At 43.5% G+C, this 15,751-nt stretch overlaps 1 protein-coding gene across 10 annotated transcripts in view; it reads right to left on the bottom strand.

Moving 5' to 3' along the window:
• The window catches only part of MPPE1 (metallophosphoesterase 1), a 54,237-nt gene that overhangs the window by 4,536 nt on the left and 33,950 nt on the right, over positions 1-15,751 (bottom strand). For 7 of the 10 annotated variants that reach the window (XM_027068458.2, XM_053206744.1, XM_015079624.3 and 4 more), the window contains 6 exons: positions 15,211-15,293; positions 9,901-10,014; positions 5,541-5,923; positions 2,261-2,369; positions 894-997; positions 177-251 (listed from right to left, as the gene is read on the bottom strand). In XM_027068458.2, coding sequence (XP_026924259.1) covers positions 177-251; positions 894-997; positions 2,261-2,369; positions 5,541-5,809 — 557 coding nt within the window. In that variant the 5' untranslated portion in view covers positions 5,810-5,923; positions 9,901-10,014; positions 15,211-15,293. The remainder of the gene's footprint in view (positions 1-176; positions 252-893; positions 998-2,260; positions 2,370-5,540; positions 5,924-9,900; positions 10,015-15,210; positions 15,294-15,751) is intronic. The other 3 variants (XM_027068463.2, XM_053206746.1, XM_053206747.1) reach the window with 2 other exon arrangements.

Raw genomic sequence — 15,751 nt, 5'->3', positions numbered from 1 at the left:
TGAGTTCAAGCCCACATCAGGCTCTGTGCTGACAGCTCAGAGCCTGGGAGCCTGCTTCAGATACGGTGTCTCCCTCTCTCTCTCTCCGCCCCTCCCCTGCTCATGCTCTGTATCTGTCTGTCTCTCAAAAATAAATGAGCATTAAATTTTTTTTTTAATTCACAAATAATACTCACTTAATTCCTTTCCAAGAAAACAGCCTTTCAGGGTTGAAAACTTTCTCAAATCGTTTTATTTTGTATGTGCTCATCCTACATTCAATTGTAAAAAGAAACATTTTTCAGAGCAAGCCATCTTAGGACCTCTTCAGACTTAGCATAAACACAAGAAATAACTCAGGATTTGAGTGCCAGACTAGCTTTTTGAGGTGAGAGCTCCAGCTGGCCCAGGCTATCAGGTGCAAATCTCAGCTCCACCACTGACTGACTGTAAAGACTGGGGCAAGTGACTTAGTCCCCAGAGCCTCAGTTTCCTCACCAGCACAATGGTTAAAATAGCAGGACCATCAGAAAGATTAAATGAGTTACTATAAGGAAGTACAGCGCTTAAAACAGGCTGGCACATCATAAGCACTATATAAATGCCATTTACAAAAGTGTAAATGGTCTTGTTTTCTGAGTCCCAAAGAAAACAATTGGTCATTAAATGTAAGTTTCAAGTCAGAATCCCCCAAGGGCACATACAAATCATTTATTCAACAGAGATTTGTTAAGGGTGTACAAGCGCCAAGACAAAAATCTTTGCCCTTGTGGAGTTTATACTCCCGGGCTTACATCATTCAAGGGCAACAAATGTCCCCCACACAGCATAAGTAAGGCTTTCACCAGAATGGTAGGTTTAAAGGTATAGTTAATGAGAGCCCTCAGGATGCAATGCTTCACTGAACTACTTACTGATAGTGGAAGCCAATGTCATGGTTGCCAGCAACCACCTTCAGCAGCACATGATGTGGGTGTCTGAATATTTTCTGAAACCGCTCCACATCATCTGCCCAGGCCTGTGGGAAAAACAGGTCACTGCTGAGAGCTACAGAAACCTCTCTTCCCTGTGGCTAAAAATACATGCTCCTTATTCTGATAAGTTAATTACCCTGTCCAAATCAGATGCTCATAGAGCTAATGTAGAACTTAGAATTTCCAATTCTATGTCATACTTCTTTTTCTAAGACTTAATATTTTATTTAATCTGATGCCAACTTTTAATTAAGTGATACTCCCCCAGGGGCACCTGAGTGGCTCAGTCGGTTAAGCGTCTGACTTCGGCTCAGGTCATGATCTCATGGTTTGTGAGTTCAAGCCCCACGTCAGGCTCTGTGCTGACAGCTCAGAGCTTCAGATTCTGTGTCTCCCTCTCACTCTCTGCCTCTCCCCCACTCACATTCTGTCTCTCTTTCTCTCTCTCTCAAAAATAAATAAACATTGAAAAAATTTTAAATGATATTCCCCTGTATTAAAACATTGGATGGCAATCCTCAAGATATTTGATTCATACATCCATTGTTTTAAGATCCCCTGAAAAGAACCCCCGAAGCCCAACCATGGACTGAAGGCTGATAATCACTCCAGATCTGGACACATTGTAAGAAGAGGCTCTTGGGAAATGCCAAGCAAATTCGTGTGTCTCAACCAAGACAAGGATGAGTACATCCCTCATCTTAGCATTTCCCCATGGTTACAACTGTGGGAATGAGAACGGATGGGATGTGGGGGAAAGACAAAATCCAACAAATATTTCAAGACTCTGCTGACATTTGCTTTAACTATTAAAGCTTGAGAATTAGGTTTGTATCATTCTGACTTTTATTAAGCCTAAAAACATCACTTGGACAAACACTAGGAAGACAATACTTAGTTGAATAGTAATTAACTTTATCCTAAAAGTTTTAAATAAGGTCCACGCTAGAGAAATATGCTGGATAGAGAGTCCTTCAATACATTTACAAAGACTTCACTTTAACATATAACATTTAAAGGTAGAATAACATAGGGGCGCCTGGGTGGCTCAGTCAGTTGAGCATCTGACTTGATTTGGGCTCAGGTCATGATCCCAGGGTCATGGGATTGAGCCCCACATTGGGCTCTGAGCTAACAACATTAGGTTACAGATCCTAATGACCTTCAAGATAGACGATACATTTTTAATATTGGTAGTAAGCAAAACTTCCAACTCTCACTGATACCGCTTCATGGATTTTCTGGGCTGCCTGTGCTGCACCCTGAAAGCAGGATGGGATGAGGGTGCCCGGATCATAGGGTCCTACCTGGGGGGAGCTCCACTTCCCTTCATCAAAGATGTCCCCTAGGATGAAGACGACTTCTGGCTGCAACAACCACAGAGCTGTCTGGAAGGCTCTCTCCATTTGCCACTCCCTTGAGGCCAAGAGGAAAAAGCACAGCATCAGTCTGTTTCTTAGGAGAGCCCAGATCTGTCTTATGGGCCATTTAAAAAGTGAGCTGAGGGTCACCTGCGTGGCTCAGTTGGTTAAACGTCTGACTCCTGATTTTGGCTCAGGTCATGACCTCACAGTTCGTGGGTTCAAGCCTTGCATTGGGCTGTGCGCTGACAGCGTGGTGCCTCCTTGGGATTCTCTCTCCTCTCTCTGCCCCTCCCGCACTTGCGCACACTAGCACACGCACGCTGTCTCTCTCAAATAAATATTTAAGAATAAAAATTTTAAAAAGGAAACTGAACGGCCCCATTCTCCTTCATGGCCCCACCCCTGCTTCCCATCCATGCTTGGAAGGGTCAGAGTCCGTATCTGATTAAATGTGAGGAACAACAGCCCCCAGGAGTTGAACTGCCCCACCCACACATCTTAAAGGCTGACTTCCCCCTATGTGACACCCACAGATCAGGCCCCACACACACTGTACCCCAGAAGCCATCCCTCATGACAGCCCAAGAGGTCAGGGAGGGCTTAACGCAGCTTCCAAAGATGCCTCGCATAGACTGATTTTGCATCACACCAAGGAGATGATAGCATCTGGCTTAAGTTTCACTTTCTTCTTGAAGGGACCTCAACTTCCTATGTGCCTTCAGAATTGGGAGGAGATAATGAGAGAATCAGACTAGCTAATACCAAAACTGTAAATCCTAGAGACTTCAGACATCCAAGAAATCATCCCATTGGTAAGACAAGTAAATGAAAAGAGCTGGGGATCTAGAACCTGACAGGCACTCCAGCTGCACCCATTAACCACTTGTGTGGCTTTGAGGATGCTGCCTACTCTCTCTGATTTCTATTCTTCATTAGTAAACAGCAATAATAAAACCTATGTCTCTCATAAGACAGTTATGGGATTAAATGAGATAGCATCTGTTTTTTGTTTTGGGGTTTGGTGTTTTTTTTAGTGTTTTATTATTTATTTTAGAGAAAGAGAGAGTGCAAGCAGGGGAGAGGCAGAGAGAGAGGGAGACACAGAATCCGAAGCAGGCTCCAGGCTCTGAGTTGTCAGCACAGGACCCGACACAGGACTCAAAGTCACGAACCGTGAGATCATGACCTGAGCTGAAGTCGGATGCTTAACTGACTGAGCCACCCAGGCGCCCCTACACGAGATAGCATTTGTAAAGTGCCCAGCACAGCACCAACACACAATAGGTGTTCAAACATGTTAGTGCTTCCTTGACCCACCCTCCCCTCTCCCTGACCAACTATGACCTGTGTCCTATTCCTAAGGATTCCAACTCTTCCTGCTTTTTAAGGCATCCTCCTGGCTGTTTTTCCTCTACCCAAGGGGACTGTGACATCCTGGGGCACATAAATAGGGGAAGGTAATTTGGGGTCAGAGAAGACTGGCTAGGCCCCATGTAAACTGCTGCGTGGTGCACCCCTTCACTCAAGATACCTCCCAAAATTCATTTCTCAGTTTTTCTTGATTGAATGTTAGTCACCCTGAAGAAGAAAGCACCTAGAAACAGCAGCAGCAGGAGGGCAGGGAAGAAAGCTCAACTGGTAAAACCCAAATGAAGCCCAAGGAAATCTCACCCTGGCCCTTCTCTATCTCATGCCTCCTTTGGTTTAAAACTCTGAGTAAAGAAGGAAGGCCCCATCCATCTTTCCTTCTTTTGTCTCGTCTTTGTCACTCACCTCTAAGGACATTACACATCTCACCCCCTCCCCACCCCCAACGTAAGGTTCATCCATATCTGAAGTGCTCACGGATATTCCTCCTAGTAAAGGTTAAAGACCTGCACAAATGCAGTCATGATGAGGAAAAGGGGGCAGGGTAGTGCGCCACCAAGGACAAGAAGAGAGCTCTGATGCCCTGGGGTAGAAAGCCCCATCAGTCGCCTTTCGGTGGGCATTCTTCACAATGGCCAAAAGTGGAAGTATCCATCAACAGGTGAATGGAGAAACAAAATGTGGCCTACATATACAACGGATATTATGCAACCCTAAAAGGGAAGGAAATCCTGACACATGCACAACATGGATGAACCCTGAAGACATCATGCTAAGTGAAATAAGCCAGACACAAAAGGACAAATACTGTATGACTCCATTTATATGAGCAACCTAGGGTGGACACATCCATAGAGAGAGAAGGTAGAATGGTGGCTGCAGGGGCTGGGGTGGAGGGGGAAGGAGGGGTCAGTATTTCATGAGGACCAAGTTTCAGCCTGGGAAGATGAAAAAGTTCCAGAGACGGCTGGCAGTGATCGTTGCACAACAATATGAATGTACTTGATGTCACTGAAATGTACACTTAAAATTGTTTACGATGGTAACTTTTATGTTATGTGTACTGTATCACAGCTCAATTTTTTAAAAAGCCTTCTGATGGGAAAGCAGATGGATTATGCTAGGCAGGTCTAAGTGGGAGAGACAGGACCTGATCCTCTCCCCAGGGTGAAAGCCACATATCTGCTCAAGTAGGCTAAAAACTGCACACCATTGGGGTGCCTGGGTGGCTCAGTCAGTTAAGTGTCTGACTTCAGCTCAGGTCATGATCTCACAATTCATGAGTCTGAGCCCTGCATCAGGCTCTGTGCTGACAGCTTGGAGCTGGGAGTCTGCTTCAGATTCTGTCTCTCCCTCTCTCTCTGTCCCTCCACTGCTCATGCTCTCTTTCTCAAGAATAAACATTAAAAAAATAAAAAATAATTTTAAAAAATAAAATCATAAACTACACACCATTGCCTGCAAGAGAGGACCACCAACCCAGCTCTGTTTCTCCCCCTGCCCAGGAGAAAAGGGAAACCTACCTTGACCGGCCATACCCATGTGCTGGACCTTACTGTGGGCATTTTCCTCATACAGCCCATAAGGTCTCTGTTACTAACAAGGAGGCAGAGACAGGCTTGGAGGAGCCCTAGTAACCTGTCCAAAGTCACAAGACTCAAACCCAGACCTGCTTTCCAAATTCTGGGTCCTTATAAATAACAGATGCTCAGCAAATGGTATGTTTAAGGAAAAGTCCCATGTCCCATGTGTCTTTCTTTGAGAAGAAAATAACTAATGAGTACCTTGACCTATGGAGAGAGACTCTCTACCAGAAAGATTCAGAATCAGAAAGATTTCTGACTGTAGCTCCTACCTTCGTAATTTGTCTAGCCAATGGCCTCGTATTTCCCCAAGCAAGTGCGTATCAGCCAAAAACATGGCTTTCAGAGTCTCTTGTCCACTGTTGTGGGCTGGAGTTTTCACCTCAGGCCAATCGCATCGAAAGATCACTAAGTAATAGATTAAAAATTCGCAGAATAGAAGCACAGCAAAGACAACGGCTATGAGTTTCGACAGCAAGAAACTCCTCCTCCTTAACAGACAAAGATGCTGCCTTCCAAACCCCAGCCTGATCAGGGCCATCTCTCCTGCCCAGGAATTGCCAGCAATCAGGAGTGAAATCCATCAAGAATTCACCAGGGGGGACTGTGGAATCCTGCATAAGGTGCGGCCGGTGTCCAGGGCTTAGCCATGTACCTACAGGGAAAAGAGAAATGATTGGATTATGTTCCATAATAATGCCACACACACTATCTCATTCTTTTTTTAAATTTTTTTTTCAACGTTGTTTATTTATTTTTGGGACAGAGAGAGACAGAGCATGAACGGGCGAGGGGCAGAGAGAGAGGGAGACACAGAATCGGAAACAGGCTCCAGGCTCCGAGCCATCAGCCCAGAGCCTGACGCGGGGCTCGAACTCACGGACAGCAAGATCGTGACCTGGCTGAAGTCGGACGCTTAACCGACTGCGCCACCCAGGCGCCCCGTCATTCTTTTAAGAACTAATGAGTTCCAGAATCCTACCTATATTGCCAAATACATGAAGTGTCCAATACTTGTACAAGAATACTATGTCAGATTATGCTAGAAGAATGATCTTCCCGCTAAAAAAAGTTTTACTACCACTTTGGAAATCATTAAATAACAATCTGTCCAGACAATGTTAAGGTAGGACACATAATAGGGAAATCAACAAATATTAAGTAAGAGTAACTTGAATCCCAAAAGGATTCACTGCCCTTCCTGGACTTTACAAATCAACAGGCCAGAAGCCCCCTGCATTGTGTTGCCTCTGGTATGAATTCATCACTTTTCCACACTGCTTTTCCACAAAAGAAGTGAACATTCACAGACAATGTGCTTCAGGGATCCGAGCAATCCATTCCACTCTAGGCTCGGAGGCCGGAGCCTCACAGAGCACACATCTGTCAATGATGCATTCGGATTATATGTTTCACAAACATGGGTTTTCACTTGCAAATCAGCCTTAAAATTCTGGATGGCCTTCTGTCAGAAGACATTTATGTGCCATGGTTCCTCTATGGGAAACTTTAAAATGTTTATGGATTTTTTGGAATCATAAATGAACTTTGCATCCTATTTAAAAAAAAAAAAAAAAAAAGCATTTACTTTTGACACATATGAAGAGAAAGGCTGGTACATGGATGACCTGAAATGGGCTTTAAAAAGTGGCATGTTGGTGGGGAGGGGGGGTGGGGGAGCGGCGCACCTTGGTGGCTCAGTCAGTTAAGCGTCTAACTCTTGATTTCAGCACAGGTCTGTGTCACAGTTGTGAGTTGAACCTTGCAATGGGAGGGGAGTGAAGCCCACTTAAAAAAAAGAAAAAGTGGAATGCTACTAAAGTTCTTCATCTTATGCTCAAGATGAGGATCTTAGGGGCGCCTAGGTGGCTCAGTCAGGTAAGCATCCAACTTTGGCTCAGGTTATGATCGCACGGTTCATGGGTTCAAGCCCCGTGTCAGGCTCTGTGCTGACAGCTCGGAGCCTGGAGCCTGCTTTGGATCCTGTGCCTCCCTCTCTCTTTGCCCCTCCCTTGCTTGTGCGTGCGCCCACGTGCACTCTCTCTCTCTCTCTCTCAAAAATAAATAAATAAACATTAAAAAAAAGAAAAAAAAAAAAAAAAGGATGAGGATCTTAAAGGGTAGTGACCTGGTGGCTGCAGAGAACTCAGATATGGGAAAAACTCCAGAAGTCTCAGAGTGGGTGGGGGCTATGAGAGACATTGACCATAGATGCTCACTGAGCCAATATATACAGAAAAGCCCTTTCCGGGGAAATGATGTTCTAAGATGAATGCAGGAACCTTCATATGATTGACAGACAAGGGGTCACGAACAGTCTCATTCCTGGAGGGTCTACAACAATGTCTGCAAAATTCCGTTTCCAGAGCTGTTCATGTTTGCATGTAAGCCTGAGTCCCTATAAAAGGCCCTCGCTTACTGCACAGCGGCATTCTATATACCCATTGAGATACAGGACTTTTTAAAAATCTTACCTACAGGGTAAGATTAAAGAAAAATAAGTGGGGGTAAACATAAAAATTACCTAAAGAAAAATAAGTGGGGGTAAACATGTATTTTGAGCCATTACCAAAGGTTCAAAACATAACCCCAGAATTGAAAGTGCCTTCAGAAACTGAAAGATGAGGGATACACTTCACGCTTCTCCAAATGGAGCTGTGACAATGGTCTGCTGGACTACGAAGCCCTCACTCCCATCTATGGCTTTTCAGAAAAGAAGAAATGAGAGAGGATAGGAGGGGAATGAATGGCTCTGTGCCCAAGCCTTCACTTTCTTCCACCTGCTCTCGAGTGGTATTCTTACTGGGAAGTATTTGATTAAAGAGGGAACAGGACTTGAATACCAGATTTTAAATGCATCCTTTCAGACAGAGAGGTCAAAAGCAGCTGTGCATGTAACCTGGGCTCAAATGCTCTTCCTGGAACTCTACTCAGAACATCCATAGTATCTTTGTCAAGCGGGTCCGACCACCATGACCATGTGCCATGTGTCCTTGTACTTAGAACTTCCTCGCCCCCTCTGTTTTCTCTAAGGTTGAACCCCTGTGCCACATAACTAAAATCACCGTACTTTATCTTCTAACTGGGGACTCCTCTGAGAGTGAAAGGTGGCACTAACAATAATAAAAAAACAGGGCAGTTCTGGGCAACTCGGGGGGTGCAGCCACCCCATAAGGCTCCAGCCCATAAGGCTGGTGCTTAATCTGATGCAGGTGAGGAGAAAGCAAGGACTCCTGCTGTCATCCACTTATCAGCAGTCAAACTCCAGAAGGAGGTACAATTGCTGCCAGTAACAACTAAGGGAATGGATTTTGTTTGGGTGATGCTCATAAGAGAGAGACAAAGACTCTAAGGAACAATGAATGTATTTCTTAATACCATCCAATTTCCTTTGTTTTGATTCAGTCAAATATGTCTGAAGCAACCATTTGGTCTTAATGTCTCATTGTCTTTCAAAAGGTGGAAGGATCTCCTGAAATCCTAAAAACAGCAGCTGAAACTTCCTAAAACTTTAATGTCTCCTCACGCCGCAGAGGACAAGTTGAGAGGAAGGAATGCCAGCCTTCTGGAGTTAGCCTCAGAATTCTCTTAACATGCAAAGCTTTGCTCTTTATAGGCTCCAAGTTCCCGAGGTAAAAACCAGAATGACAACTTTCTAATTGCTTCTCTACACCCACCTCCTTTCATCAGAGAAGCTGGTTTCGGTGGTGATAGCTAAGATCCAGGAACACAGCAAGGGAAGATGGGTGGCCTCCAAGTGCAGCAGAGAGGTGGGGCCAGGAGCCGAGGGGACACAAAGCTGCAGTCTGTCAGCTTCCCTGGACCAAGGGAGCAGAACAGGACACACAGAGACAAGCCACGGGTTTGCACTCACAGGTGGCGCTGGCTCTCCCCGACCCGGTTCCCAGGTTCCCATTGGATCCTGCTGAGGCTCAGCCTGGCCCCTGCCTCCAGGCTGACTGCAGCAAAGGCAGGGAACAATTCCTCAGCTTAAGGAAGGCCACGTGGCAACAAAAGGTTGGCGGAGCCCCTGCCCTTCCCTCAAGCGTCTGTGTTCTTTTTTCCACAAAGAAATAAAAGATATTCCACACAGAGCCATTCAGCCAGAGGACTCAGAAGGAAAGAAGGGAGGGAGGGAAGAAGGAAGGGAGGAAAGGAAGGAGAGAGAGAGGGAAGGCGAGAGGGAGGGTAGGAGGGAAAATAAAGGAAAGGCAAAGAGGGAGAGCAAGCTAGCTGGTACTGTTCCATACTTTCTTGAGAAAACCCTAACACCGTGTCAATCAGCTCTCCAGTATGGTGTGATCATTTTTAAGAAATAGAACTCCTCACCAGAGTGAAAACCATTATTTGACAACCTCTGACACCAAATCCTTAAAGCAAAAATTCCTTTTGCTCAAATCTTGGGAAACTACTTCTCCTTCTCTATCCAAACTCATCATGTGACTCATCAAAGTAGTATCTCCAATGTGGTCTTCAATGTTATGGTCAAAGCATATCCCCTTTTACCTCCTGAAATGAAGACAGTAATTTTTAGGGCTGATGGGGTGGGGAAAGGATCCAATCTCTCCCTAGAACTGACACAGCAAGGCCCCCATGCCAGGTGCACATTACGTAATGAGATGCCACTCCTACCTTATGGCTGCTTCCAGATGGGTATAAAGTGACCTCCTCCTTGGGTTCAAGCCAACTTGCACTGAAGCCAACCCCAGGGACGGCGCTGCGTCCTCGTTTTCTGATGCAGCTGACCTGTGAAAAAAAGCATGCTGACCACCAGCCATTGGGAGCAAAGGACACTCCACCCCTGGAGCAGACACGGGACAACTGAGCCTACCTTTCTTGGTAGGAAACAGGAAAACCGAAGAGCTCTATAGGGAATCAGCAGCCACTTATTCCTCTTCCAGGATTTTCTCCTACGTTATGAATACCCACCAGCAGAGAGAATAGCTATGATGAATTGGACAAAACCCCACCTACTGCTCAGCTCAGCTACATGTGACCTTGGGCAAGCCACTTACCCTTTCTGAGCCTCATCATGGGGGTCACAGCACTTGCCTCCACTGATGTCATGGAGATTGACAAAAATAATGTTCACAAATTTTTTTTTTAAATGAAGCAGGTATATCAGGATTAGATTAGACAGTAAACCTTACAATCTGATGAATTTCAACAGGCTCAAGGCAAGGGAACTCAATTCAAATGGCCATAATCAGATTAGGGAGAATGAAGCCCAGTGGAGAGTAAAGGCCAGAAATTAGAATCTAGAAGCTGTGGCCATCTTCGGCTGTCTTCCCCATTCATTTACTGAGTTGGACTTTCTAATGCTTGACATCCAAAATCCCCATACCCTTCCCTTACTAGAAGTAAACTTGAAATTTTATCTCAACCATAATATGTAGGCCAATGATTTAAAATCTCCACAGCCACACAGCCTGAATAACTAAATGCTACTATATCTTCCACATCCAGGCTTTTACAGGCTAACGGAGAGAAACTGTGTTCTTTCTAAGACAAAATGGAAGGAGGGTCTGGTCCTTTATCAGAACACTGTGGAGTGCTCCACCCAGGCCCAGATATGGCCAGCTCTTCCTGCCTCCCCAGTGAATACATGGGGGGAAAAGATGTTTATCCATCTTATATCACTAGGTGTAAAACTAAGCTATGAGGGGTTTCAATAAAGATGATATTCTCTGCGTGTTAAGTGCTTGTGGTTAAGTGATGAAGAATTCTGTCCATATGAGACGCTTTCCTTTGCATGTAGCAGATTTGGGTTCAAAACGCAAAATTACTGAAATGTTCATGTTTTCACCCCCCAAGGTCAATTTGTCAGTTTTATTAAACTCGGTGAATGATATCCCAGCGGGAAAACTATACAGGTCTCCCAACAATGTTCAGTCTGGCTGGGATCAAAAGGCAGATGCACTCCCCTCAGGACCCTTCCCGACTTGTCTCTAAGAGAGCTACACTTGATATTAAAGGTCCCAGAGGGCCCTGGTAAAAACTAAAGCGCGCAATCTGGAGATTTTGATTTCTACCGCCGACACACTCTGTATTCCTGACATCACACACGATGGCATCGGTAACATCTCCCAACCCAGAATTTTTCAAAAAGCCAAAAGAAACCCATCTCTGGTTCATGAAATCAGTTTGGCGGTTTGTGACCAGAGTTTTAAAAAATTAGATAGAAGAAAACAGAATAGAAAAAATTAGCCTGCACTGTACAGAGTCAAGGCAAGGCATCATAAAGTTTATTTCACCAAACTTTTGCTTCCACTTTTCAGTACACGGATCTGTGTGTCCTGATCATGATATAAAATACATTTCTCATTGCACTAGTCACCGTCTTCATATCCCGCCTCTGCCGGTGCCCAGGATAGTGCCCGCAAACAGTAAGTGCTCGATACGCATCCACGGAGTTAACAACCCCCATTTAAGCTTACTGTCTCAAACATTCTAGAATTACAAACATATATTATCACTCTTCTGGTCTTTAAATGCTTCACAGTCTCCAGTCATAGGAACAAGAGGAACAGCTAAAGAAGATGTACCTGTTCTCTCTGGTCAAAGGGCCAAGCAGGAATTTAAAGATGGGCAAAACAGGTGGCCAGAACACATTTTCTCACCAGCCCCTGTGTGGAACTCTTCCAAAGAAAAGTTTGGGTGTCCCTCTGATAGAAGGGAAGTAATCTTCCCTGAGCCTTTTTGGAGAAAAGAGCTTTCTTTCTAAAAGGGAAGTACATGACTTTCATGTACTTGCTTGGTAGCTCCTGGGTTCTCTCCTAAGCCCCGGGGATGGCATGATCCAGCAGCTGGGGAAGTCTATATCCCAGTTGTATTATTTCCTAGTATGTGATCTCATGCAAGTTGCTCAAAAACAAGCAAACAACAGCAAAAAAAAAAAACACAAAAAAACAAAACAAAAAAAAAAACAGAAAAGGATGAGGGGGAGAAACAAGATTGTTATTATAAAAATAATAATAATAATAATAATAAGCATTGATGAGAATGTGGAGAAATTGCAATGCATGTGTACTGTTGGTAGGAATGTAAAATGGTGCAGCCACTATAAAAAACAGTGTGGTGGTTCCTCAAAAAATTAAAAATGGAACTGCTACATGATCCAACAATTTCACTTCCAGGTAAACATTCAAAAGAACTGAAAGCAGAGACTCACATATTGGTACACCCATGTACACAGCAGCATTATTCACAACAGTCAAAAGGTGGAAACAACCCAAATGTCTGTCAATTGATCAATGGACAAACAAAATGTGGCACGTGTGTATATATAATGGAATATTCCTCAGTCCTTTAAAAGGAAAGAAATCCTGACACATGCTACGATATGAATGAATCTTGAGGACATGATACTAAGGGAAATGAGCCAGTCACAAAGAGACAAATACTATGTGATTCCATTTATAAGAGGTAACTAGAGTCATCAAATTCATACAAACAGAAAGTAGAATGGGGGTGACCAAGGGGCTGGGAAAAGGGAAAACGGGGAGTTGTTGTTTCATGGGTGTAGATCCCGTTTTGCAAGATGGAAAAGCACTAAAGATTGGACAACAATGTCAACCCTACTGAACTATACACTTAAAAATGGAGTACAGAGGGGCGCCTGGGTGGCTCGGTCGGTTAAGTGTCCGACTTCGGCTCAGGTCACGATCTCACGGTCCGTGAGTTCGAGCCCCGCGTCGGGCTCTGTGCTGACAGCTCGGAGCCTGGAGCCTGCTTCGGATTCTGTGTCTCCCTCTCTCTGACCCTCCCCTGTTCATGCTCTGTCTCTCTCTGTCTCAAAAATAAATAAACGTTTAAAAAAAAAAAAAGAAAAGAAAAGAAACAGCCCAGTTAGAAAGTGGGCAAAAGTAAGACAATAGATCTTACGCATTCTCATCACACACCACAAACAAAAATAACCATGCGATTGGATGGATGTTTTAGTTGATGGTTGTGTAGACTGTGATAACCACTTCACTATAGGGACGTATCTCAAATCATCACATCACACATTTTAAATATGTACAATTTTACTTGTCAATTATATTTCAATATAGCTGGGGGGGAAATGAAAAATTAATAATTGAAAATAAATTTAAAATGGGCCGAAGACCTTCAAGGACAGCTCACCAAAGAAGTATAATGGCAAATAAGTATATGAGAAGCTCCACATCACAGGTCATTAAAGAAATGCAAATTAAAACAAGAACAAGATACACACCTATTAGACACACACACAAATTAGAGTCACCAAAATCCAGAACACTGGCCACACCAAATGCTGGCGAGGATGTGGAGTAACAGACCATCTCCTTCATTAGTAGTGGGAATACACAAGGGTACAGCTACTTTGGAAGACTGTTCGGCAGTTTCTTACAAAACTAAATATACTCTCACCCTGTGATCCAGCAATCATGCTGCTTGTTATCTTACCCAAATGAGTTGAAAACTTACATCCACACAAAAACCTGCACACAAACATTTACAGCAGCTGTTTTCCTAACTGCCAAAACTCTGAAGCAACCAAGATGTCCTTCAATAGGTGAATGGATAAGTAAACTGTGGTACATTCACACAATGGAATATTATTCAGTGCGAAAAAGAAATGAGCTGTCATGCCATGAAAAGGCATGAAGGAACCTTCAATGCATATTACTAACCAAAAGAAGTCAGTCTGAAAAGGCTACATACTATATGATTCTTTCTATATGCCATTCTGGAAAAGACAAAACTATGGATACCATAAAAGATCAGTGATTGCCAGGGAGCTTAGGGGAAGGAAGGGAGGGATGAACACGCAGGGAACAGGGGATATTTAGGGCAGTAAAAATACTCTTGGATATTTTTATACGTGGATATTTAGTACGTGGATATAATATCACTATACATTGTTAAAACCCTTAGATGTACATCACCAAGAGCAGACTTAATGTGAACTATGGACTTTGGGTGATTTTGATATGTCAGTGTAGATTCATCAATTGTAACAGATGTATGACTCTGGTGGAGAATGATGATAATGGGGGAGGTTGTGCTATGTGGGGGCAGGGGTATATGGGAACTCTCTACTTTCTGCTCAGTTTTGCTGTGAACCTAAAACTGCTCTTTAAAAAAAAAAAGTCTATGAAAAGTTGGCAAGATAGTAAATTTTATGTATATTTTACCACAATTAAATTTTTTTTAATTTAAAGTAATGATATTCTGATACATGATACAGCACGGTGAACCCTGAAGACATTATACTAAGTGAAATAAACCAGACACAGAATGACAAACACTATATGCTTCCACTTACATAAGGGACTAGAGTAGACAGTTCATAGAGACAAAGTAAAACGGTGGTGGCCAGGGGTCAGGGTGGGTGAGGGGGGAAATGAGCAGTCATTATTTACAGGGTTTCAATTTGGGAAAAAGAAAAAGTTCTGGAAATGGATAGTGGTGATGGTTGAAGAATAATGTGAATGTACTAAACGTCACCGAACTGTACACTTTACAACGGTTAAAATGGTTAAGTTTTACGTTATGCAGGTTTTGCCACAATTTTCTTTAAAAAGGAAGCAGCACACAAACACAAAACACACACACAAGACCCTACAAGCTAACAATGTCCTAGAGCAAAGGCTTCCTTTTGGATCTAAATCCACTACTTTTATATTTAAATTTTTTTAAATGTTTATCTGTTTTTGAGAGAGACAGAGTGAGAGCAGGGGCCGGGCAGAGAGAGAGGGAGACACAGAATCTGAAGCAGGCTCCAGGCTCTGAGCTGCCAGCACAGAGCCGGATGCAGTGCTCAAACCCACAAACCACGAGATCATGACCTGAGCTGAAGTTGGGACGCTTAACCGACTGAACCACCCAGGCACCCCATAAAGCCACTACTTTTATATTTAAAAAGAAGTCTTGGGAGCCTGTGTTCAAGGGAGTATCACTAAGTCACCTTCTCACCTTTTAAAGGATACAACTGGTAGATGAGACTGGTATGAAGGCTCTAAGTTGGCTTGTGTTCCCCCAAATCAGAGCACCTCTACCTGAAATAAAACAAAATGTGTGTGTTACTGAAGAATCTTTCATTCGTTTAGCTATTTAATTAAAGTGGAAGATGCATCAATTCCCAGAGGGCAGTGACTGCTGCCCTGTGGCACAAGGAGAAGGAAGCTGATTGGCCGTTACAACACAAAAATAACCTGAAAACCACACACTAAACAGAAATGACTGACATGTTATTGTTCTAGAATAGCTCTTTTAAATTATAGCATAAAATATTAAGATTGCTCTACATTATTACAACATTGTTCTATATTGTTCATATTGCAACATTGTTCTACATTGCCCAACACATAAGAACAGTAGCTGCAATCCGCAACTGGGAACAAAATATTTTATCCGTTGACTTTTAACTTCAAAGCTATCATTAAATATCTAAATTCCCTCCACCCAAAAACAACATTAAAACATGTTTAACATGCACTGACCTGTAGTTTTTTTC

Source organism: Acinonyx jubatus, chromosome D3 (genome assembly GCF_027475565.1).
Source record: "Acinonyx jubatus isolate Ajub_Pintada_27869175 chromosome D3, VMU_Ajub_asm_v1.0, whole genome shotgun sequence".
Taxonomy (NCBI): Eukaryota; Metazoa; Chordata; class Mammalia; order Carnivora; family Felidae; genus Acinonyx; species Acinonyx jubatus.
The sequence above is the reverse complement of the archived record's forward strand: the minus strand, read 5'-3'. Positions and strand labels throughout refer to the sequence as shown.